We start from the raw sequence: 23347 nt of genomic DNA, 5'->3' as shown, positions 1-23347 counted from the left end.
CCAGCCACTCTTCCCCAAGCCTGTAGCGCTGCATGGGGTTGTTGTGATCCAAGTGCAGGACCCGGCACTTGGCCTTGTTGAATCTCATACAGTTGGCCTCGGCCCCAATGGCCTGTCCAGATCCCTCTGTAGAGCCTTTCTACCCTCAAGCAGATCAACACTCCCACCCAACTTGGTGTCATCTGCAAACTTACCGAAGACGTATTCGATCCCCTTGTCCAGATCATTGATAAAGATATTAAACAGAACTGGCCTCAATACTGAGCCCTGGGGAACACCGTTTGTGACCGGCCGCCAATTGGATTTAACTCCATTCACCACAACTCTTTGGGCCTGGCCATCCAGCCAATAATTTTAAACAGAGATCCTAGTTCTGACTTCCAGTCACCCTCTCGCCTCGTCTTCTGACGCAGGCAGGGACCTTCACAGGGACCTTCTGACTCTGTAAGTGCTTTATGGGGAGAGCCCTCAAAGTCCTGTGCATCACCGAGCCTGTGATCTAGCAGAAGCTTTAGGGTTATTCGCCACAAACCCATGGCTCCCGCAACTTGTCAGAGCTTCATGGAAGCCACTAAAGCTTTAAGAGTTTGCAGCAGTGGAGGGTCTGGCTTGTGCAGATGTAGGCAGAGCTCCTCTGGGAGATTTGTGCATTTTAGGAAGAGGTTAAAAGCATGCAAGATCCTCCTGCCATGATTGGATTGTCAGGCAGCTTTCCCTCTGTCTTTCTATATTAAAAAAACCTCTTATTTTTCAGGCAAAGAGATTCTAGACAAAAGTGAAAGACATTTTTCCCCCAGAAATCCTCTCAGACCCAGAACAAAAGAGGGGGAAATCCAGCAGCAGCATCCCCTCTGTGTCTGGAGGGACTGGACATGAGGCAGCAAAAAAGATTCAACTCCAGTGAAGAACGTTCTTCTCCTGGTCTTCTCATACTGTGCCCTTCATTGCTGGCCTTTCGGGCACCTCCTACAAAGCTGAGGGAACGATGCTGGAATTTCTCCTCCAGACCAGGGCTGAGCAGGTGTGTAAGGTAACAATGGAGCCCACCAAAAATGTTCCTCCCCAAGAAAATATTCCTCCTCTACTCCAGAATTTGTACAAAAAAACTTACTTCCTCTTGGTTTTCCACGTACATCCTCCCATATTTTCTCTTCTTGTCCTTGGAAACTTCACAACCTTCATTTTTGCACTTCATTAACTCTTCAGATAGGGAGAGATGGGTTGAAGAAAATGTTGTGCAGTGTCCGTTCCCTACAAAGAATGTGGGAGATGTGTGGAGGTTTCTGTGTCTGGTTAGAAAGCAAAATGGTTTTCCCAACGTCACTTAGTTACTCACACAGTGCCAGGACCACAGGGCCATGGTGCACACCACTTTTCGGATGAATAAGAGCCTCCTGCCCTCAAAGCCTGTCAAGGCCAGCAATGGGGAGGTATGATACAGGAGCAACATAAACCATCTGACCGGCACCACTGCCAAACACCTACATGCCATGTTTGGAGAGCACTGACAGGCTCACGTGGATCCAGGACAGCTCTAAGCACGTCTTTAGCCTGAGTCTTGGAGTCAGTGAAGATGGCAGTGAGCTGGCAGACACGGGCTTGTGTTTTGCCCTAGGCTGGGGTCTTAATAACGGCAGTGTTTCCCATAAGGCTGCTGCTAAAGGAGCGCTCTGTTCTCACACAGCTGGGCAATATAAGCATCATTTAAAAAAAATAAAAAAATAATAATTTATTACCGGCTTCTATATGATAAGAAGTAATGGAAGACTGAGGGGCTGTATCCTGTGATTGATCTGACGTTCAAAGATATCTCTTCAAGCTGGCACAGCTCCAGGATCTGCCAGTGCAATTCCTCTCCTTTTTTTGGTTTAATTCTTCCTGGCAGGCCACCTGAATTAGCAGCCCTCTGCCAGTAATTGTTCTTCAGTGAAAGCATAGACTAACAGCATGTACAGAGCTTGTTGCGCTCCTTCCCGGGAAAATCCCAGCTGTGCCTTGAGGCATGAGGTGAGGGAAAGCCAAAGAGAGAACACCATGAAATAACAAGAAAGAAATTAAAAAAGTGATAGCTCTGCCTCCAAGGATCTCATGCTCCCCACCCTAGGTTGGGATTATTCAGATAAAGGTTATTTCCATGGGCAAAGCATGAGCTGGCAAGGCACTGTGTTGAGCATCCCGAACATGAGATTAGTCTCACACAATTTCTTCCAGTGGGACTTCATTGTCCTTACAAGTAACTAATGCCCACACTGCACAAACAGCACAGGACATATATTTGGCACCATTTTACTGCCTCCAGCCATAGTCCAGACCCATTGATCTGTATGGGAGTCAGTGGGTTATTTTCAGAGACTGCAAAAAGCTGAGAAATTTCTTTGCCAGATTATGTTAAATTAATGAGACTGTCTACCCACGCGTTTGCAGTGAACACTGCTGACAAGTCCCTACTTTCTGAGCGTTTCCATGCTGCTCTGTCAGAGGTCACTCCAGACACTTGTACCAAAGTATGGAGAAACACTACAACATTGCAGATTGCGTGAGGGCAAGGATGACCTCTGCACACATATATGCTCAGGTTAACATGTAGCCCATGCTGGATTTCCACGGCTTAGTCAGAAATTTTTTTTGCAAAGTAAACTCCAGACTTTGGTCAAAGGCCAGACTGAATCACAGCTGAGCTGAATCCAGTTTTATGAAGCATGCCTGAGAGACCCTGGAAAACACGATTATGTTCTTTTTTTAAAAAAATGTAGTTTTCTTTAACAGTCAGACAAGACTGAGTCAGTGATCTCTAACTTTTAAATGTGTGTCTCAGAGACATCATTAGAGTTGGCTCTGGCAATTTGCAAGTTTTAGGCCCTCATCAGAATAACCACACACAGATCAGGTATTATTGTTATTACTGAAAAACCTTCTCAAGTAAAGATTACTTATAGATGAGATGAATATTGAATAAATGTAATCCATGGATTAATTAGCTAAAGACCTATGTTAATCAGAGAGCAAGAAAGGGAGAAACACTAGCTCATTAAGCATTTAGAAGCATGTTGTGTGTGCTTCCAGGATTCAGTTACCCTCTCTCCATAACACAACTGCTTTTTATTTAACACTTGGAGGTGTGTGAGAAGTCCAATGTCCTCGTATGTTAAAACTCAAAACTGTCAAATTATATAGCATTAGTCACAAACATGAGGAGAAACAAACTAAATAGTATAGGACAAAAAATTAGTGCTACAACTCCACAGATTGCTCGCACTCTGCATACAAAGTCTGACATTTACATAAGTAATAGCTGGATTCGTGGTTGTGCATTACTTATTCATACCTTGTGTGGAATAACTCAAAGGTAAAAGACTAATCCATTAATCCCCCCCAATCCATAATCCTAAGAAATCATAAACCCTGCAAGACACTTCATCCTCTTAGGAAAATCAGGCTCATAAGCTGAGGATGGCAGCGTGCTCGCTGCTGAAGTATGGCAGCATTTCCCCGTTGTACAGCTATGCAAGCTCAGGTCAGCCCTACACAGAGCTATTTCGGGATCTGTCATCTGTTTGATGCACATGCACAGACACGGGAAGCTCTTGTGTGAGACTTCTCTCACAGCACACAAGATGTCTTGTTGCTTTCCCAGGCCTGCCATCCTTGGAGGTTGTTGCAGAGTTTTTGTATATGTTTCTTTAAATTAAGCACCTTCTATCTTCAAAGAAAGGTGGGTGTCAAAAGGACGTGAAATGAAGTATATTCTTCTTACTTCAAATACAGCATTTTATAGAATATCCCACCTTAAGTTTTTTCCATGAATATTTCAATGTTGCATATAAACAGTTATATGTTTTTTTCTTTAAACTTTCTCTTTTTGACCAACAGTTTTCGGTGTCCAGCCCACCTGAAATGCACTACAAACGCAGTATCACACAGGCAAAAACAGCCCAGGGGTACAGCGAGATCTCCACCAGCCTGATTGGGGGGGGGAAATTACAGATCTCTAAGCACTTACCAAAATCACAATAGGCAAACAAGGCTGGCAAGTCTGTGTTTGGCCTAACGATGATGCACTTTTTCTTGGTCTCAGCTTGCATGACGCCACTTTGTTGCACTGGACCCTGCTCCTGGAGGCTCCCCAGGATCACCTGCCCAGCCTGTCTTCTGCATCGCAACCTCTGGTGCTGCCTGGCCCACCTCAAAAGTGACGGTGGCTCTGCCTCTCCCCGCGAGGATATGTGCCACAAAGAACAAAGACCCTGAGGTTTCTCATCATCCTTGTGTGGCTGCACATCAGCCGCAGGTGGACCCTTACTTCTGGAGGAGGAAGACAGCATCAGCTGGGGTGGGTTATTTTGTTTATGCTGATCTTGAGGCTGTAAGGCAAAGGGAGCAGCAGATCATACACAAAGCGGTTTGTTGTACCATAGGCCAAGTCTGAAAGGTGATGTAGGGGTTTCTCCTTAAGGGTAAGCACTTGGGCAGCCACTTTAATAACACTCTTCATTAGGAAATTGCCAGCCATTACGCACCTCCCTCCTCTCCGTTTGAGGGAGTCCAACGGAGCTGGCAGTGTGAAAGATAATGATCCCTACCCACGCAAGGGTAAAATGCTGCCGCCCAGCCTGTAAGAATGCAGTTTTGTCAGGGTCAATCTTACTACGTTTGACAGTATAGGTATGGCAGGGGAAGCAACATCCAAACAGAGCTTACTGCAAATACCTTCAGCCACTAAACAGCCATATCGATGCGCTGCTTCACGAGCACTGTACAGTACAGCCACTGTTCCTGCTCTGTCCTGTACACTGGGACCCCTCAGCTATCACCCCCTCCTACGGTGCAGGGTGATCTCCACCCCATGTGGCAAGGGGTGCCACGTGGGGGCCACAGATTTCCTCCGAGTTTGTTGTGCCCTGGGCCCCTGTGACTGCATGAACAACCATCACAACCTTGCCACCACCTCCATGAACAGGAGTGCAGATTATAAAATCAAAGGATGGGAGTTTTGGCTCAGAGCAGGAGGCAGAGGTATTACCCAGCTGCACATTTTGGTACGTTGGCACCCCATGAGCTGCTGTTCTTGTAGACAGAGTATTTCTCAGGAAGGGGGTACACAGGTCTCGAAGACACAGCAAACTTCAGCAAAATGAATCTGCAGTCCCCATCACTTTTCAAAATCATGTACTCAGTACCTGTGGGTATGCCAAGTGGCACAAGTAGGTCTGGAGCCTGCGGCTCCCCCAGCTGCAGTGCAGATGAATTGGGTGAATTACCGACCGTGTGGTGGGGTAGAAACCAGGACACTCAACTCGCTTCTTCCTGAAGTGTTTTGCATACCTCTGGCAACGAGATGCTCACATGAGCATACCCTGAGCATGCAAACAGCATCTGAGTATGCTTTGGTGGAGAAGAAGAGTGTACTGAAGCAGAAGCAGTGCCAGCACTGAGCACAGCATTGTGGGGGTGTGATGGGCATCCACACCCCTTTTGCCTCTTACCACCTGATTCTCTAGAAACTTTGCTTTCATTTAACAAGGAAAATGAAATCCCTAGATCCTCTGTTTGGGAAAGAGATGCTTAGGGCTGAGGCTTGAGGCAACTGAAGTAGCCTGCAAAACACATAGGTGAAGCTTGTTCACTGGGAAGACCTTCAAAGACTGCTACTGCTGTCTTTGGCCCCAGTCAGACCCACTGGTGTGGGGAACACACAGTGGAAATGCCCTGTGTAATGAGCTTGTAGGGTTAGAGTTGTTAATAAGGTATGGGCATATACCATACATTACGTATTTAGCTCAGGTGAGCTGAGCTGAAGTCAAAGGCAGATAAAACAATCCATGGGATTGGACTTAAAATACTTGAAAGGTGCCTTTGGACCAAAATTCAGCAATCAAAAAGAAGCAGAGAGTCTCCCGATCAGGCTGGCAGCTCCTTGGGTGCTGCACCTGACCCAGAGCAGGAGTCATCTGCAAGAGTCGCTGGTGGCAGCAGCCTCAAGTTGATCTCCACAACATTCCTCTCTTTCTGGAGGGAAGGAGGGAGTTAACCCTCTCCCTGCCAACACTTGGAAAAAAGTCTTTGTGCCCTGTCACCACACCAGGTCCCCAGAGGGACACCCATGCAAGCCGGCAGGTCCACAGCAGACTTCATGGATGGCATGAGGGTAAGCTTTCCTCTTCAGAAACTGTTCCTGCGCAATCCGCATGCCTGCAGGAGAAACCCTGTGCTGGTGATGCACCAGCTCTCCGAGGAAGCCGCAGCTGGGGCAGATGCTGCAGGTTGGAGCATCTGAGCTAACTGGAGATTGCTCAAACCTATCCTTGGCCCATTGAAAGACTGCAAGCTGCAACTTGCAATACAATACTTTGCGGTACTAAAGGACCTTCTGAATGAGGGTCTCACATTAATTAATTAAGCCTCAGAGCACCTAGAAGGAAAATCTATCCTATTTTACCAGCAAGTGCAATGAGTATGCAAAGGTCACACAGAATAGAGGAGCAAATGAAAGAGAGATCCTGGTGTCCTGACTCCTGACTCCTTGCTGCATCTATTAGCTCATGAGTCCCCTACAAAGGACACACCTGGAGGACAAAAGGTGACCCACAGCCATGCCCCGAGGGGCACCGCACTGAGAGGTTTAATAAGGTGCAGAAGAATGACTAGCAGGGTTACACAGATTGATGCCGGTCAGTAAAGAATATGGCATTAAGAAAATTGATCCTTTCAAAGCCTCCAGCCACATCTTATGTCAGAACCAGACGTGACTTGTGTCTGTGTTTCATACGATACCACCAAGTATCCACCAAAGGGCTTTCCTTCATGTTTAAATAATGAAATGCAATGTAATGCCAACAGGTGCTTTTTCACAGGGAGAAGGTAGACGAAGGCAAAGTGTTTGGGTGGGCTGAGGCAGAGCCCAGGTCTTCTCTGCCTCTCCCACCCCTCCCTAACCTCCCCTATGTAAGGCCAACAGGTGCTTTTTCACAGGGAGAAGGTAGACGAAGGCAAAGTGTTTGGGTGGGCTGAGGCAGAGCCCAGGTCTTCTCTGCCTCTCCCACCCCTCCCTACCCTCCCCTGCCCGCATGGCTCACAAGCAGGAGGTCACCAGTGGCTGGATGTGCCCGTCTGTCTGCAGTGCCAAGGAGAAAAGCACATGGGCACTGGAAGAGAGAGTAATCCGTATATGATTGGGGTGTGCGTGCGCAACATAGCAGCTACGGTGTCTGTGCAAAAGACGGGAGGCTGTCATGGGGAAGAAAAAGAAATGTGCTTTACAGGTCATCATGGAAGATGGTTGGTATCACTACGAGATCGTTTCGGTTTGGATGCTGCCAAATACTTGAGAAAATGTCTCATGACTTTCCAAGCACATCATTTTGCATCTCTCAAAGATCATGAAATTTCAGTTTGCTCATGCAGGGAAATTTTGTCAGTTTGCCAAATTAAAGTAAATATTAAAAGCATCACTGTGGGAAAAGAATATAATGTATAATCAATAAGGGATATTCTGTCAAGCTCAGCTCGCACTTAAGGACTAGCTGTGTAAAGCACCGTGTGTGTAAATCCCAGCAACAAATGCAATTACTCTTTGTTCTTTGTCTTGCAGCCGGAATAGAGATTGATGGACAAGTCGAAAGTGACACAGAGAGTGAAGGTAACGTAGAGATTAAAAAATGCGGTCTTGTTTGAAATACAGGAGGTGCTACCTTTTCTTTCCCTCTCTGGCTTGTGACTTACTCTACAACAGCAACCGTTTCATGGGCTGCTTGTAAGCAAGCAGATTTTTCCCTTTAGGTTTGACTTGTGATAGTGATATGTAAACCACCATTCTTAAGCAGTCTGTCCCTTTTCATCCACATTCCTAGAGTAGGAGGCTGTCAGATCCCACGTCCCTTGGCAGTCATCCCTAGTAAACCAGGCATCGCAGTAAAGCATCACCCTATGCAGGGCTGAGACTGCTTTGCACTGCACCGAGGTCCTGCTTGCCCTCCCTGTAATGCTTGCTTAGACCATAACACACTGCTATCTTGATTAATCATGACCACGAGAAGATAAAAATGAAAATGGATTGGAGGCAGACTGATGGCTGTTAGGAAAATCAGGAAGAGCCAGTGACAGTATCAAAAACAGCTTTAACCCTGTGTGTGTAGTAAATAAAGAGAAATAGCTAAGGGGTAGGATTATAACACTAAATAAAGAGAGATAGCTAAGAGATAAGATCATAACAGCACTGGATAGGTGATATGAATGTACTGCAAAAATGGTTGACAACCCTGTCTGTATGATCCATAAAATATGAGAAAGTAATTAGCAAATGACTGGGATTTATTTTTTTAATCATACCCACCTTTCCCATACAGGCAAACAAGGAAATAAGATTAAAGTAACAAATTAATGCTCCACATTTAATCTAATACTCGATAGGTTGCAAATGAAAACCGTGACAGTTGGCTGCCCAAAATGAACATTTTCCCAAAGAGGGTAGGCGGTCCTTTGACCTAGATCACTAACTGAAATTCAGCTGAGATGCACCATTACATAGTAACTGAAACCTACCTAATGGCTCTTGAGAAATAAGTTGAAAGCTCCTTCTCATTCCCAGTGACAAGTGTGACAACCACCACCTACTATTTTTTCACCACTAGCAAGCAAAAACTATTTTCTTGTTATTAATTTCTAACTTTTCACCAAAACAAAAATACAGATACTCAAATTCTTTTTGCTTCTATTTTCCTCGCCTATTAGGCTGCTCATTTTTCACTCTGGATCCTACTCCAGCACAATTTCCTTCTTCCATTACAATTTCTCCAACCCTGGGGAAAATGCCAAAATTACAAATTCCTCTTTTTTTGTTTGTTTGAACACTCTATTTTCATCAGTAAGAAATTTTGGAAAAGTAGAGAATTTTCCAAAAAGAATCTGGAAAACTTACTATTGATTTTAATGTACTTGGTGGTAAAGGGATGGTGGGGTTTGAGGTTTTTTGAATGTTTTTTTTCCCCTTTCCATAATATTCTGCAGTTAAATCATGCTCCATTTCAATCCTTGAAACTGGAAGCACTTCCACCTTCTGGACAAATGAGTTTTTTAGCTTGCAATGCCAATAAGAATGACATGTGCATCAGAGACTATCTGGTTTTTTTCTTCTCTGGATATAGACCTTCCTATAGAAAAGAAAACTCAGAGAAACAAGACCTGGTGCTGCCTAAGCTGCACCCTTTCTCTATATAAATAGAAGACCTCCATCCCCAGCCTTGAAAAGTGAACAGCTTTCAAGGACATTGCACCAACAAGCACACTATACACTCTTTAACTGTGCAATTTCTGTTTCCATTGCTCTGGTGTGTTTACAGGTCAGGAAGATATCTGTCTGTGCTCTCTAATGGATGGGCTTTTGCATTTGTAACTAATTTCCAGTTTCCTTATGGTCACATATCAGTCACTGATGTGCTAAAAGGAGTCGTATTGTCTTAAATGGGAGTTGCATAACCAGAGTTGGACGTGGTTCTTGGACAGGGCACAACGCAAAGCCCACCGAGGTCAACGGGTGTCTGCTCATTGACTTCACCAGGGTTTGCATCAGGCATCCTGGTTGCCTGCGCTTTTCTGATGAATCCTTATTTTGCCAGCATGGAAAGCTAAGTGTTTCCCAAAGTACTTGTTTTTTATCCCTTGCAGAAGATGAAGTAAAGGACAAGACACCTAAGAAACAGCCCCTCAGGGAAACCGGCAGAGCAAGCAGACTTGAAAGGAAAAAGCAAGAGAAAAACAAAGAAGAAGATGAGGGCAAAGAGGAAGACAGTTGTAGCCAACAAAACAGAGCTTCTAGGGGAAAAAACTACCAAAGAAAAAACAGTGATGGAAAAAAAGCAGGAGAGGAAGGAAGCCGGCAGAGAGAGAGAGGCAAAAAGGCTCCTACCAAAGAGCAAAAGGAGTCAGAAAACAAAGAAAGGAAAACAAATAAGAAAGGAAAGGAGAGGGAGAACAACCAGAAGACAGACAGGAAAAACAGGTAATTAAACAATCCCTGAGTACGGTGCTTTGTGTCAGACTGGCAGCGGTATCAACATGCCAGTGGCGTACGGGTCAGAACTGCAAAACCAATAGACTGTGAATAAGTTACTGCTCTCCCAAAAGAGAGACAACAGTGGAAAACAATAGTGTAAAATGCCACACAACCAAACTGTTTCCAAGGTCTTCTGTCGTTATCGTTTCTCAGCCAGGATCAGATCCATGCATGTAGTGGAGTCCTAGCGCCTACAGCTGGGGGCAGAAAAGCACTCTTAAACAAGACAGCTTGTGCGACTCAGACCTGGGCACATTTTTTTGGTTGGTGTATGGAAACATTCAGGTTAAAATGGTTCTCTCATGTTTTCAAGTCTCTTCTTCTTCCAAATCTTGCTTGTCCCAACCCTCTGCTTCTCCCCATATCTTCCATTTCCTTCTGACGATGTGAAAAAACATTTCTCCAGAGCCAGCTGTAGCCCTAGGCAATGCTTCTGTAGCTGAAGCATGGTCCAAAGCACAAAGTTGGGCGAGTTATTGTGAGGCGCAATCGCCTCTTCATTATCCTGGCTGGAAGCAGCCTTGCCCTGAGCACAAAGGGGTCGTGCTGGCGTCACACCGAGCCAGGGGACAGTGAGGCACTGTGCCCACATCAGAGTGGGATCCCTGGGGGCCAGCGGCACTGTGCCCACCCCAAGCAAGACCTTCCCTCAAACTCCTGCGAGTTTTTTTATTTTGTGCCCTTTATTTTGTCTCTCCCAGTACTTCTTCTGCTTCTTCCAACTCATCTGACGAGGAGTCACTGTCAGAGGAAGAGCTCGCAATGCTGATGGAGCAGGTGGAGCAAAAGAAAAAACTGATTTCCACGATGAGGAACAAGCCCTGGAGGATGGTGAAGAAGCTCTCGGTGCTCAGGTACCTATCAAACCAGGAACCCACACCCCTGGGGTCTTTGCTGACTGTCAGATGCACTTTGCCTTTCCTAGAAATTGCATATTTGCTACTGCTACTGTAACACCCCAGTCTCAGAAAAAGCGACCGGCAGAGCCTGGCCAGCCTGTCTGGGTTTAGATGATCAGAGTTAAAATGTGGAATTTGATTTTCAGGCTCTGTAACCAAAGAACGGACAAGGTGCAAATCTGTTCAACTGATACCCATGGCCAGGTCATTCTACCCTTGTATTTAAAACCAAATGACTCACTACTGTCAGGCTACTTGTTAAAGCAAACTCTGTGCCCTGGTTTGCTTATTCATGCCCATTGTCAGACAGAAATCAGAGCAGCAAAGCACCATATTACTTCACACCCCTGAGACGGGGCTGCTTGGAAAAAATGCTGTATTATTTGCAGAGGTTTATGGAGCAAACATAATATTGCCACCCAGCCCACATTGAATGTGGGAACAACTCAGGCAGCTGCAGAGCCCCCTTAGTGCAAGGCAATGGGGGGCAGTGGGGCAGGGCAGGCCAGGGAAATCAAAACCCACAGGTCAACAGGGAACAGCTCATAACAAATCATTCCCATGTTGAGGCAATGATTCAAATCCCAGCTCTATTGGTTAAAAATCCTCTGAAACCCCTTTCTACCAGGAGAGCTTTCAAAATAGCGTTGCAAGGCATGCACAGCCCCATGGGGAGCGGTGATGCCCCTTCTCCGTGTTTCCCAAGAGGCTGCTCAGAGCTGCAGTGACCAGGCTGTGAAGGCTGGCAGTCACTGTGTGTCTCTGCTTCTCTCTTTTACACCCTGAAGGCCAAGACCTGCTCCATCTTCCATTAAAATCAAGAGCCTTGAACACTGCCAAGTATTTCTGAAAATCTGGGTAAAGATCTATACAAGGAAACCATATTAAAGTAGCTTTTCTGTCTCACAGAGCTCATTACAAATTAAATCTTATGACTCTAAAAGTCCAAAGTTCTGCAAGAAAAGAAAAAAAAGCAAAACAGTATTATTTCTGACATATTTTCCCTTTGGTGTAGGATCCTGGCTAAAATTCTGCCTAGGATCACATTTGATAACATACCTCCATCCTTTCATCTTATCCCTGAACCATGGCAATTATTACCACCCGCTAACGAACCTAAACAAAATTGTTGCATTGCTTGTGCAGGGGTCTCCAGAAAGGCTTTCAGGGTGCTGTACATTCATTAGTTATTTTGGCTGCACAAACTCAACCCTGAGGCAAGAAAGGATTAGCCCCATTGCACAGATGAGGTATGTGAAACACAAAGAGAGCGAAACTGTATGTTCAAGACTTAGCAATCTCACTTTAGGTTTACAAATAAAGTTGCAGGTGATTTTCCCAAGGTTACGGGCTGAACTAGCCAACTATTTCTACCAAGTAGAAGTCCGTCTTTCCCACAGGCTTAGGATTGCAACGGACCTCCCAACTCATGAAATTTAATCTCTTCTCATGCTGTATTAGCAACACCAATATACGATACAATTTTATTCACAAACTCAGCATATTCTAACAGCATCTACCTAGGTTCTTTTCTCTGTATTTCCCTTTGAAATCCTATTCTAAAACTAATTTAAATTTGCAGCTTGATTTTACTCCTGACTAGTGCACACTCATTTTTCTGGCGCTGAGATTATCCTGTTATGCCAATTGCACATCTCTGATATTTATCCAGGGAGGTGTTCACGGAGGGAAATTCTGCATCCTCTTGGAATTTGTTTCACTAGACAATGTTATTTTCTTCTTGACCAATGCACCAGGAGAGAGAAGTTATAGCAGGCATACTGGGGTAGGAGGGCTCTGGAGTGAGAGGAGCAGGCGGGCTTTTGGTCTACGCTCAGGGACAAGTGTGGAATGAGATTTGGGACACATCTCTGCATGACCATAAGTGCTTTGGGGTCTTGTTAGCTAGCCCTGTGTGGGTGTGCAAGCTCTACATGACCCAGCAACACCACCAGCAGATAGCAGCCAGAACCCTGGAGGCAGCGTGGGGTGTGGAGAGAGACCAAACCCCCACCTTCGCATGAGCGCGGCTGCTTTCCCACCAGTGCAGGCAGAGGTGAAAAGCTAAAGACCCCGTTGCTGATTCAATAACCTGCTTGTTTATTTTCCAATTAGGGAGGCACAAGCTTTTGTAGAGAAGTTTGAAGGAGCTCTGGGAAAAGGGAAGGGCAAAAAGTTGTATGCGTATAAGATGATGATGGCAAAGGTAAGTGCTACAATGATGTCAGGAAAAAGCTTGGATGCCAGGTTATGTATTCAGCACATTTTTGGTAGAGTTTATTAACCTCTATTTGGCCAAAGAGACACCAGGAAATCAGAACAAAACATCCTGCCAGCATTCAAAAAAATACTAGCCAGCTTCAAATCTATGTCTATTACAGAAAGAACATGGGAAAATTTCCCCCCACATGAATCTCATTGCAACCTTCCCTGAAGCAAGGGAGGGTTTGCAGGAGCAGGGAAAACTATTGCTTTCCGGTTGCAATCTCCAAAACCTTGATCTGTGAGGCAAGGTACCCATAAAGGGGAGAGAGGCCATGCCAAACTTTTGCACTGCCCCATGGACTCCTGTAAAATTTCATCTTCCCTGGTAATGAGGAGATAACAGGGAGAATGATGACTATTTTAAGACTGAAGTTGGTAGCCAAGTTGCATGTTGTCATGGAGATTATATTGAGAAGTGAAAAACAGAGCCAGGCCTGAGATGATGAAATCGATGGGAGTTTAGCCACTGGTCTGATGAGGAAGGATTCAAGCTCAGTATTTTATCAAATTAAATTTTGTTTTAAATAAAGTTGGTTCAGCATCAATTCTTTCAATCCAGAGCTAGGTTTGAATTTTCCACCCCTATATAATATGGTAAATTCATAGCACAACTGCAGCTTTCCAAAAGCCTGGGGAGGTTAAGACTCAGATAATGAATGGGAACACTTGGGGTTGGGGGGCTTTTGGATTGAAGGTAGTTTCTGAAACAGTCCTAAAAATCAGATCCAGACCAGAGTCTTTGCTTTGGACTTTACACCCACTCCTAGCAATGCTACCAAACCCTGACATTAGAAAGCCCTGCAGACAAAGCAGCCTCCCTCTTCACACCTCTCTGCTCACTGCGATGTTGTCTTGTTTCAGAAATGGGTGAAATTTAAGAGAGACTTTGACAATTTTAAAACCCAGTGCATACCCTGGGAGATGAAGATAAAAGAAGTGGAGAGTAAGTGGAAGTTGCTGTGCGGTGGCAATGAGACATTTTGTAAGATAGCTTTGCCTTCATCCAAACAATGCTCCACCTCCCTGGTCCCTAGTCTCTGCTCACCCTGGGCACCGCTGCCAAACGAGGAGCACACACCCCAGGCAGCTCTGGGCTTTGCTGTCTCCATCAGTGGTGGGGACTGTCGGGAGGGTCCTGGGCAACACGCTGGGGAAACATAAGGGTAAAGGGGCCCAGGTCTTGCTGAGGACAGTTTAACCCTCCTAAACTCCTAACCATGAAGTGTCTTCTGGTTTAAGGTCACTTTGGCTCCTCAGTCGCTTCCTACTTCATATTTCTGCGGTGGATGTATGGAGTAAATCTTGTCCTTTTTGGGTTAATATTTGGACTGGTTATAATTCCAGAGGTAAGTGCTTAATTCTCCTTTCAGTAATATCTTGCCCGTTGCTTAACATGAACATGAGACTGATAGCACAAACAAGAGTCTTATAACAGGCAGTGCTTTAGAAAAATGAAATGTATAAGGACAATTCTTTACAAAGAACAACTTACAAGGCTGTTACTGACACAGGAGCAAAAGTCAGATTGAAATCAGGAGACCTAAAAAGCTATCAAAGATCCTGCCCATCCAGCAGCTAAAACAGGAGCTCAAAAACCTAATTTAAGGCTAGTCTTACATTTTGACTAAAGTGAAAAACATGATCTCTGAATCCTAGGTACAAGCTCAGGTCCATAAGAGCCATAAGAAATGGACTGTGCTCTGAAAGTGATTAAGAAACCCTCCCCTTTTGGGCCCTCCCAGGGGCACGGCCCTGGGGCAGCAGCCACGGCACAGCCCCACGGGAGGAGCCCTCGAGGGAAGGAACAAACAATTTCCCAGCACTTTGCCAACTAACATTTGTTTGGGAAATATCCCTTTTCTGTACTTCTAATTCAGATGGTTCACAAGGAGGAGTTTTATTTTTAGTTTTTCTATTTCTCACTCTTCTTGGAGAAGGAAAGGATCTCATAGCCAACTTTATATGATCGTTTATTGAAGAATTTTTTAATGTAGCCATTACAGCTCCGGCTAAATTACTCAGTGCAGTCTTTAAAGGCTGTGTAATCTGCAGACAGTGGCATCTGTTCTGTTCAATGCAGATTTTTATGGAGCAAAAATGCATCACAGAGTCTCTCCTGAGGACCGTGCTTTTGTTCCCCTTAATGTGGTTGCTCACCCTGTAGAAAGTAAAAGCTGTGTTTCCTCCCAGGATGAAGAGACATAACCATTAGCACTGAACAATACAAATGTATTTTGTTAGGAACTATGCATATGGTAGAAGACTAAACAGCTTTCGTCTTTAAAGTATGTGTACTGTTACTCATTGCCTACTGAGCTGTTACGATATGGAGAATAGCTGGGCAATAAAAATTATACCATAAATTATTTTGAAATTAATTAGATAGCCCTAAAAATTAAGTGACAGATTATATCCTAGGACCTTTCTAGGCTATGAATGCTAATGAGATATTTTGGGATAGGCACCAGTCAGAGTCTGCTTGTAAATATATTAACTCTCCATAGCCCTTGATGTTCTCTGTCTGGACTTCAATAGCTGCTGGACTTGCTGCAAGACCGTCTTTGCGTGGTGCCATCAGGAGATGCTGTACCATGAAAACTGTTCTTTGTATCATTTTGTCATACGCTTTTTGCTCAAACCTAACTGCCCTTCACCTCTCCTTGAGATCATTTTTCAATTCAAGACCATATAATACAAAATATACTGCAAGCTCAACCCAGTGCTTTTGACTTCTCTCAAAGGAGGAGTCCTGCATAAACAGATGAAGCTAATCCCTTTATTGCGTTAGACCCATGAAGTTCAAGCAAAGAACTTCTTGCTAAACTAAGGACATTTAAACTGGAGCTGTTCATTGAGGGATACCGTTCCTTGGCAAAATACCTCCTGTGCAATGGATGTTACCAAGGAAAGGGAAGTCCTCTGGTTATTTGGGTGAAATTAATTCCCAATATTTTAAACTGCTGCTCTGGTATTAAGAAATAAAATATATATTAAAATCAACAAAAAGGAAAACCAATCAAAAGCAAACCAAAAGGGACTCGTTAAGAATAAAACTGCAAAAAACTGTACAGTGTGTTATACTATACATGCATCACTGTTATTAATGTTCACCAGGTCCTGATGGGAATGCCATACGGGAGCATGCCAAGGAAAACTGTACCCCGGGCTGAACAAGCAAGAGCTATGGATTTTTCAGTTCTTTGGGATTTTGAGGTAAGCACAGGAGCATTAATCGTAAGAGATCACTTGAATACCTCCTAAAACCCTTCAGAAGTTAGTGGCACTACAGGGATGAATTTGTTCCAAGATAAACCAACAATGCACCTATTTCTTCCAGAAGATGAAGACACCTGCTGCCACGAAATCTTTGTGGTTCTCCAGAGTTTTCTGGCCAAAACAGCATGTGCACATGCAGGCACCTGCATATGGATTTGAACCACTTCCATATACAAATGTGCTGGCTGGCATATGTCACACATGTGTGTGTGTACACACAAACACACACAGACATATATTTCTCGGGTTTGCAGGAACAAAGCAGATGCACTTTTATTCCAAAGGGGACATATCACATCCCAACATGGCTGGTTAACACCACCTGAAATGTGTCTGTCTGGGGTCAATGAGGTGCAACAGGACAAAGTAAAATCCACTAAGGCCAGTGGAGTTATACAGTTCCACACTGAAGGAAGTTAAAGCAGATTTAGGAATCCCATGTCCTTTTATTTACAGAGTATTTTTATTCACAAAGCACAAGAAGACAAAGTTAGGTTTTTCTATGAGCATCAGTAGAAGCAGGTGACTATGTAAACCGCCCAGTGATGAGCTCAGTGCAACTCACTTAAACCACATTCACAGAGTTGCCTTGTGAACTCAGGCAAAAAAAAGATCCTTTTTCAGGGGAAAAAACACCCAATAAATACATTTCTGCTGTATTTTAAATCTACATAGAACAATCTATAGAAATCTATATCATCATCTCACATTCATAATGTAGAATTTTATTCTGGCAAAAACAAAAAATCTTGTATGCACAAGAGCCATTTTACTTCCAACTAGAAAGGCAGCCAGCACACAGGTGAAACGTGAGAGCTGCTCCGAACCAGGCAGCCAGAAGGCGAGTTCAAGCTGTGGACCCCCTTCGCGGGCAGGAGGCACCTTGCCATACCACTGAAGTTGCTCATAGCCTTGGGAAGGGGATCGCTCCCCATGTCCTTGCCATCCCTGTTCCCCTGAAATATTTATATGAGCCTGAAGCTGGAACCAAAGTTTAGGACTTGCACCCAAAGGGAAAGCCTGAGTTTCCAGCTGCCCACGAGCACTTAGCTGCAACCCTGACTCACACCGCCCCCCCCAGTTACTCTTTGCCTTTGAAGATTTAGGCCAAAGGGATTAAGTGTTTTTAGGGGACGGCCCAAAAAAGAAAAAGATGTGTGCAGGGGGTGAAGATATTTTGCTGTGGCAAATACCTTAGGATCTGACTTTCAAAGCTGCTACTTCTGGAAATATTTTTTAAATGCTTGCTGGCGCTGGCCCACATATTACAAGTGTGGGACCCAGTTCTTCTGTAATAAAACCCATCACAATTTCCTTAGCTAAAAAAACCCCCAACAACTACTTTAATGTAAGCCAGATTATTTAAATGAATGTATTAATAAGGCTTCAAATACTGGTGTGTCCAGGAAGCTGACAGGGCCAGACCTTCGTTCACCACCCATTTTCTGCTGAGGATCCTTTTAGCTCTTGCTCTCCCAGCACTTCCACCCGCTTGCCAGAATCCAAAATTCAGAGGTGAATTAGCAACATTTTGAATAACATTGCACTGAATGAAAAGCTCATTTGAGCAGCACACTGTAAAAATACAAGCAGCAGCATTTAAACTCATTCGTCCAGAAAAAAACCCAAAATAAAACCCCCAAACAAACAAAAAACCCCCTGGAGGAGTGTTGCTGAACTGCAGCTGCTGATTTTGTCTGGGAGACCATAAACTATACACATATCAGTATGGAAATTTGCTCTTGGATGAAGCTGTACCATTGCATGAAAGGCTGGCTACCGTGACCTGCCAGTCTCCTGCCTGTGGCTTGGTACATACATCTACATTCCCCTGCTGTCACCAAGGGCTTGATCCTCTGAACCCCACTGCCATACTGGTCCCCATCCCGTACCCACTCCCTTGCTACTTGACACCAGGGAGCAATCACGCAAGCTTGAGAAGCAATCTCCAGCTACAGGGCAACGATGTATACCTATACGCTCTGCAGCCAGATGTTAAATAAAGCCCTTCACAGAGGCTTGCCCTTTAAAAATGAATAGATGCTTACTCCAGCATGCTCCACAGGAGAGGTGCAATGGGGAAACATATTTCAGAGCAGGCATAAAATGAAGAGTCAATACTGTGATCCTGAAAAATACATTTCAAGAGAGAGGAGCCAGGAAAATGTATGCTTTGGCAGCAAGGAGGTCACATCATGGATTTCTAGAGGAGTGGAAAGGAATAAATCTCACTTGGACACCAGACACCATGTCTCACAGATGGAGTTTAAAGAACATACTGGATGATGTGGGCAGAGAAACTCATTTTTCAGTCCCCGCCATTTGATGAATCAAAAAGACAAAGGTTTGGGATTACAACCTTAGAAAAAAACTTCACTTAGCACCTTCCAGGAACATTATCTTTATATTTTATGAGGCTTTTTTCATTACACCTCCCCAGCACACGTTATACATAACATGCTACCAGCCCCAAGCAGCCATGCTGTGGTGTGCCAGCCATGGGCTTGCTGCATTTCCTTGAGTGGCTCAGCAGCACTGGCAGAAACATGTGCAGAGTTGTCCTGTACCTGTGGCACTGCGCTTTGTGCAGGGCAAACATGCAGCTAATGTGGCACCCAGGGATACCAAAGCTTTATATTAGGTTAGGAATGAAAAACCTAGTGCTTTGAGGGAGCTTAGTCTAATTGATTAAATGAAGGCGGTCAAACACCGGAGGAGAGGCACAGAAAGGTTGTGGGATCTCCATCCTTGGAGATTTTCAAAACTCAGTTGGACATGGCCCTAAGCCACAGCACTTAATTTTGAAATTGGCTCTGCTTTGAGCAGGGGGCTCGACTAGATGACCTCCAGACGTCCCTTCCCATGTAAATTATTCAATGTCTCTAAACAAGATCCATTACACAGCCTCTGATACGAGCTTCAAGTTATGTCTCAATTTTGGTCTTTCCAAAGGCTTGATCAGAGGGGGGGCTTGCTCAACTATCATGGCCAGACTGATTAACTACACTCAACTTATGAGCTGAAAGACAGCAGGCAAAAAATAGAGATGTACAATATGCAATGATACTTGGATGAGATATGATAGAAAAATAGGGAGAGATTGCTAATGCAGATTGGGAGATATGCACACTCATTGAATGCCCAACAGTTTGTACAGCAAAAAATAGATACTTGAGACGACATGGTTGATATTGTATCTGAGCTCTGCTTTCCGCGGGAAAGTAATGCTTTGATTTTAGTCTTTAGTTATATTTGCTCTGCAGGTGGTAGCCAGTAAAAGGAACTAAATCTGCAGGGTATCAAGCATCAGCTGCCTCCTAACTGAAAGGAAAAGTTTCATATCATGGTAGGAAACCTCTTTGCTGCAGCATTTGTACAAGGTCTGAGTGTTTGATACTGGCTTAGAGAAGCAGGTGGGCTATAGCCACAGAGAGCAAAAAGGAGGTTTTTCTGGGAGGGATGAAACAGTGATGGGTAAAACCTACATTTTAGTTTTGAGCCAGTATCCTCTGATGTGCTTTCCCTCTTCTCCCCTCTCTCAGGAGGATAAGCTTTTAGGAGGATGGCTCGCAAAGGTGACAGGGCAGCAAACAGCCAAGAATGACACACTAAAAAATTTTCCAAGTTGATTTTCCTTGTTTTAAATCTCCAGTTTTCACCAGAAACCTCTTTCCTGCAGAAGAAAAGCTGCACAGCTTACACAAAGGTTTGCTTTTGCTTTTCCTCCAGGGCTATATCAAATACTCAGCACTCTTTTACGGCTACTACAATAACCAGCGGACAATTGGCTGGTTAAAATACAGGCTACCGATGGCATATTTCATGGTTGGGATCAGCGTATTTGGCTACAGCCTGATGGTTGTTATAAGATCGTAAGTATGGCTGGCATTGCCCTCTCCACAAAATCCACCAAGATGTGTCTCGCAGCTGGGTTCCCCTCCATGGGCACAGCTCATGGCTCAGCCCAGCCATGGACGGCTGGGGGAGCGTGGGGCAAAGGGGGCTGCGTGCCTGCTGCGTTCATGCACTCAGCCTCAGCATCTACCACCCCGGGCTCTGGCAGGCTGGGTGGAACTGGGCAGTCCCCTGCCTCAGCCATGTGCTCACATGCATTATTTTGAACCCTCCCACCTCCTCCTCCTCTCTGGATCGCTTTAACCCTTCCTCCTACGGGGCCATGAAACAGGTGGATTTTGTACCTGAACAAGGATTTTACTTACAGTAAATTTCAAAGGCTCCTTTTCCCATCCTTTCACTGCAACAAACCATTCCTGAAAGCCAATGTGAGTCGCACAGATGGTGCAAGGGGTACAGAAAATAGCCAAATGCTACCAGACTGCTTTTGATGCATCCCCAAACCAATCAGTGGAGTTTTAAAGCGGGGCCCCAATCTCTGTGCCCCTGGTGCACTGTCCCCTAGCACCAGGGAGGCCCCCGCAGCATGCCCAGGGCGCCAAGGATGCAGCCAAGGCACTTCTTGCTGCTGAGACAGTCTCTGCAAAGCCAAAAATAAAAAAAAATAAAACCCTGTCTCTGCCTGGAGGGCACACCATGCAAAGGTTTTCCTTCCTTTGCAAGAAAGAATAAGCCCATGGATTTGTATCGCTGCTGAAACAGGCCCCATGGCTGTGCAGCAGCAAGAGCCTCTTGAGCCTTTGGCTGGAGTGGGACATGGGGATTTGCTGTACATTTGCCATGAAATTGCAGCATCTGTTGTCTCGCCTTCCTTGAGGGACTGGTGCTAGGAACTCTAGTGGGAGTTACAAAAGGATTTCAGGGATCAAATAATAGAGAGGAAACAGCAGAAGCCATATCTGCTCCTATGCTGATTAACAAGAATAATCCTTTTTCTCTCCCTGCATGACTTGCTGCAAGCTCTTTGGCTCCAGCATTGTGCAGCTACTGAAGTCTCACTAAAACTTTGTGTTGCAGTGGGTGTATTGGACAGCACCAGTAGTTTTTGACTAAATTTAACTAACTAAAGGTAGCCATGATCATATACTGTACTCTAGGACCCAGAAGCACTGTAAATAGACTTTCGTCATGCACTAGCTGGTGGAAGTAATCCTTAACCTGCTTTAATCACCTGTGCTAGGTTTTTTTCCACATCGCTGTTTTTAATAAAAGACCTGCATAGACCTGAAGACCCAGTTTGACAGTTCAGTCCTCCTTAAACCTAAAGTGCAATGGCACGTGTTAGACAGTTCCACCCAAACCCCATGAACGGTCAGCCCGCTCCTTCCTTAGCCACCAGCAATCCCAAGCCACTGGTGCTGCTTTGCAAAGCTGAAGGACACATGGTGGCTCTGTGAAACAGTCTGACCTTGTCACCGCACATGTCCTTACACAGGATGGCACGCAATGCCAATGAAAGTACAGCAGATGGGGACGATGACAACTTCATTTTCAGCTGGAAAATGTTCACCAGTTGGGACTACCTCATTGGCAACCCAGAGACAGCAGACAACAAGTTTGCATCCATCACCACCAGCTTCAAGGTAACCCTAACCGGCGTTTCTCTGTCTGCTTCTGGGGATGCTCCCAGCGCCTACCATGGCAGAGGTATAAGGGGAAATCTGGGTACCCCTGGGTACAGCATCTCTCCGTATGAACAGGGTATGGTGCTGAACCATGGCAGCTCCCATGCCCTGGGTCACCCTCACCCCCTTTTTAGGATTTGAAAAAAATTTGTTTTACTTCAGAGTGCAATTCCCCCACCACATTCCCCTGGGACATGGCAGGCTGTTTGCCACTTGATGTCTTTCAGTCAAACCGGGATGCCTGTGTGAAGCTTAGTTTGAACTTAACACAAACTACCAAGTTCAATATAGCCAGAATAGCATGGGATTGCATTTCATAGGGTGGAAAACCATCTGATGTTGCCTTAGGCTCAGTGCTGCGAGATACTCACTCCAATTTTGTGAGCACCCCTGTTTTTTCAGGAGTCTATTGTGGATGAGCAAGAAAGCAACAAGGATGAGAACATCCACCTGAGAAGGTTCCTGCGGGTTTTGGCCAACGTCCTCATCATATGCTGCTTGTGTGGGAGCGGCTACCTCATTTATTTTGTGGTGAAACGCTCCCAGACGTTTTCCAAAATGCAAAATGTTGGGTGGTATGAAAGAAATGAGGTAAGGGAACTTTGCTTCCAGTTTTCTGCTGTGATAATTTGCACTGGACATCAGCATAATTGTTGCCACAGCTTGAGGACAGCATTCAAGGCAGAGGGGTTCCCTACCAGGGCATGAAAGTCCCCTTCAGTACCTTTGTACTTGTTTTAGCCGGGAAGCACATTGGTCTCACTGAGGGTTTCCAGGGCAAATTAACAACTCCTGCAAAGAGGGGAAAATACTCTTACAATAAATCGCAATAAAAGTCAATGCGTCTTCAGCACTTACAACACTGACCATTTTCTAAAGAATCTACCTCAAGTTGTATATTAATGCTTACAAACTCTGCTGTACTAGAAAGCTCTCTGGTTGTTAAAAATGTCCATGATCAGACATAAAGCTAAACTCAGATCTTTATCGTCCATCTTGAATTATAGGAATGGGATTTTAGAATCTGCAGAAAAATTTCAGTTGTCAAAATTTTTCTGTGTCTGATTTTGGAATAAGTTCAAATCTTGAAGCTCTTCACAAAAAAACCCCACAATTGTTTCAACCTATGGAAAGGTTTAATTTCAATGTATACTATATTATCATGTATTTATATATCAAAGCCAAATTAAATTCAAAGCCATGCATTTTCATAATTCCCTCAGAAAACGTCAGCAAGACAGTACTTTCTCACAAAATGCTTTGATTTATTTCAGTGGACTTCTCCTAAAGAAAAAAATCCTATTAAAAAAAAGTTTAAT

The 23347-nt window shown here is 44.7% G+C and overlaps 1 protein-coding gene across 1 annotated transcript in view; it reads left to right on the top strand.

Annotated features, from left to right (window-relative positions):
- The first annotated feature begins 6100 nt into the window (after positions 1–6100).
- The window catches only part of TMC2 (transmembrane channel-like 2), a 35792-nt gene continuing 18545 nt past the window's right edge, over positions 6101–23347 (top strand). Inside the window, exons 1-11 of the mRNA XM_009321218.1 lie at positions 6101–6260; positions 7589–7636; positions 9661–9994; positions 10750–10902; positions 13063–13153; positions 14074–14155; positions 14452–14558; positions 16327–16425; positions 20218–20360; positions 21839–21986; positions 22431–22619. Of these exons, the coding sequence (XP_009319493.1) occupies positions 6101–6260; positions 7589–7636; positions 9661–9994; positions 10750–10902; positions 13063–13153; positions 14074–14155; positions 14452–14558; positions 16327–16425; positions 20218–20360; positions 21839–21986; positions 22431–22619 (1554 nt within the window). The remainder of the gene's footprint in view (positions 6261–7588; positions 7637–9660; positions 9995–10749; positions 10903–13062; positions 13154–14073; positions 14156–14451; positions 14559–16326; positions 16426–20217; positions 20361–21838; positions 21987–22430; positions 22620–23347) is intronic.

Source organism: Pygoscelis adeliae, unplaced genomic scaffold (genome assembly GCF_000699105.1).
Source record: "Pygoscelis adeliae isolate BGI_AS28 unplaced genomic scaffold, ASM69910v1 Scaffold280, whole genome shotgun sequence".
In the NCBI taxonomy this organism is placed as follows: Eukaryota; Metazoa; Chordata; class Aves; order Sphenisciformes; family Spheniscidae; genus Pygoscelis; species Pygoscelis adeliae.
Note: the sequence above shows the minus strand (reverse complement) of the source record. Positions and strands in the feature narration are given on the sequence as shown.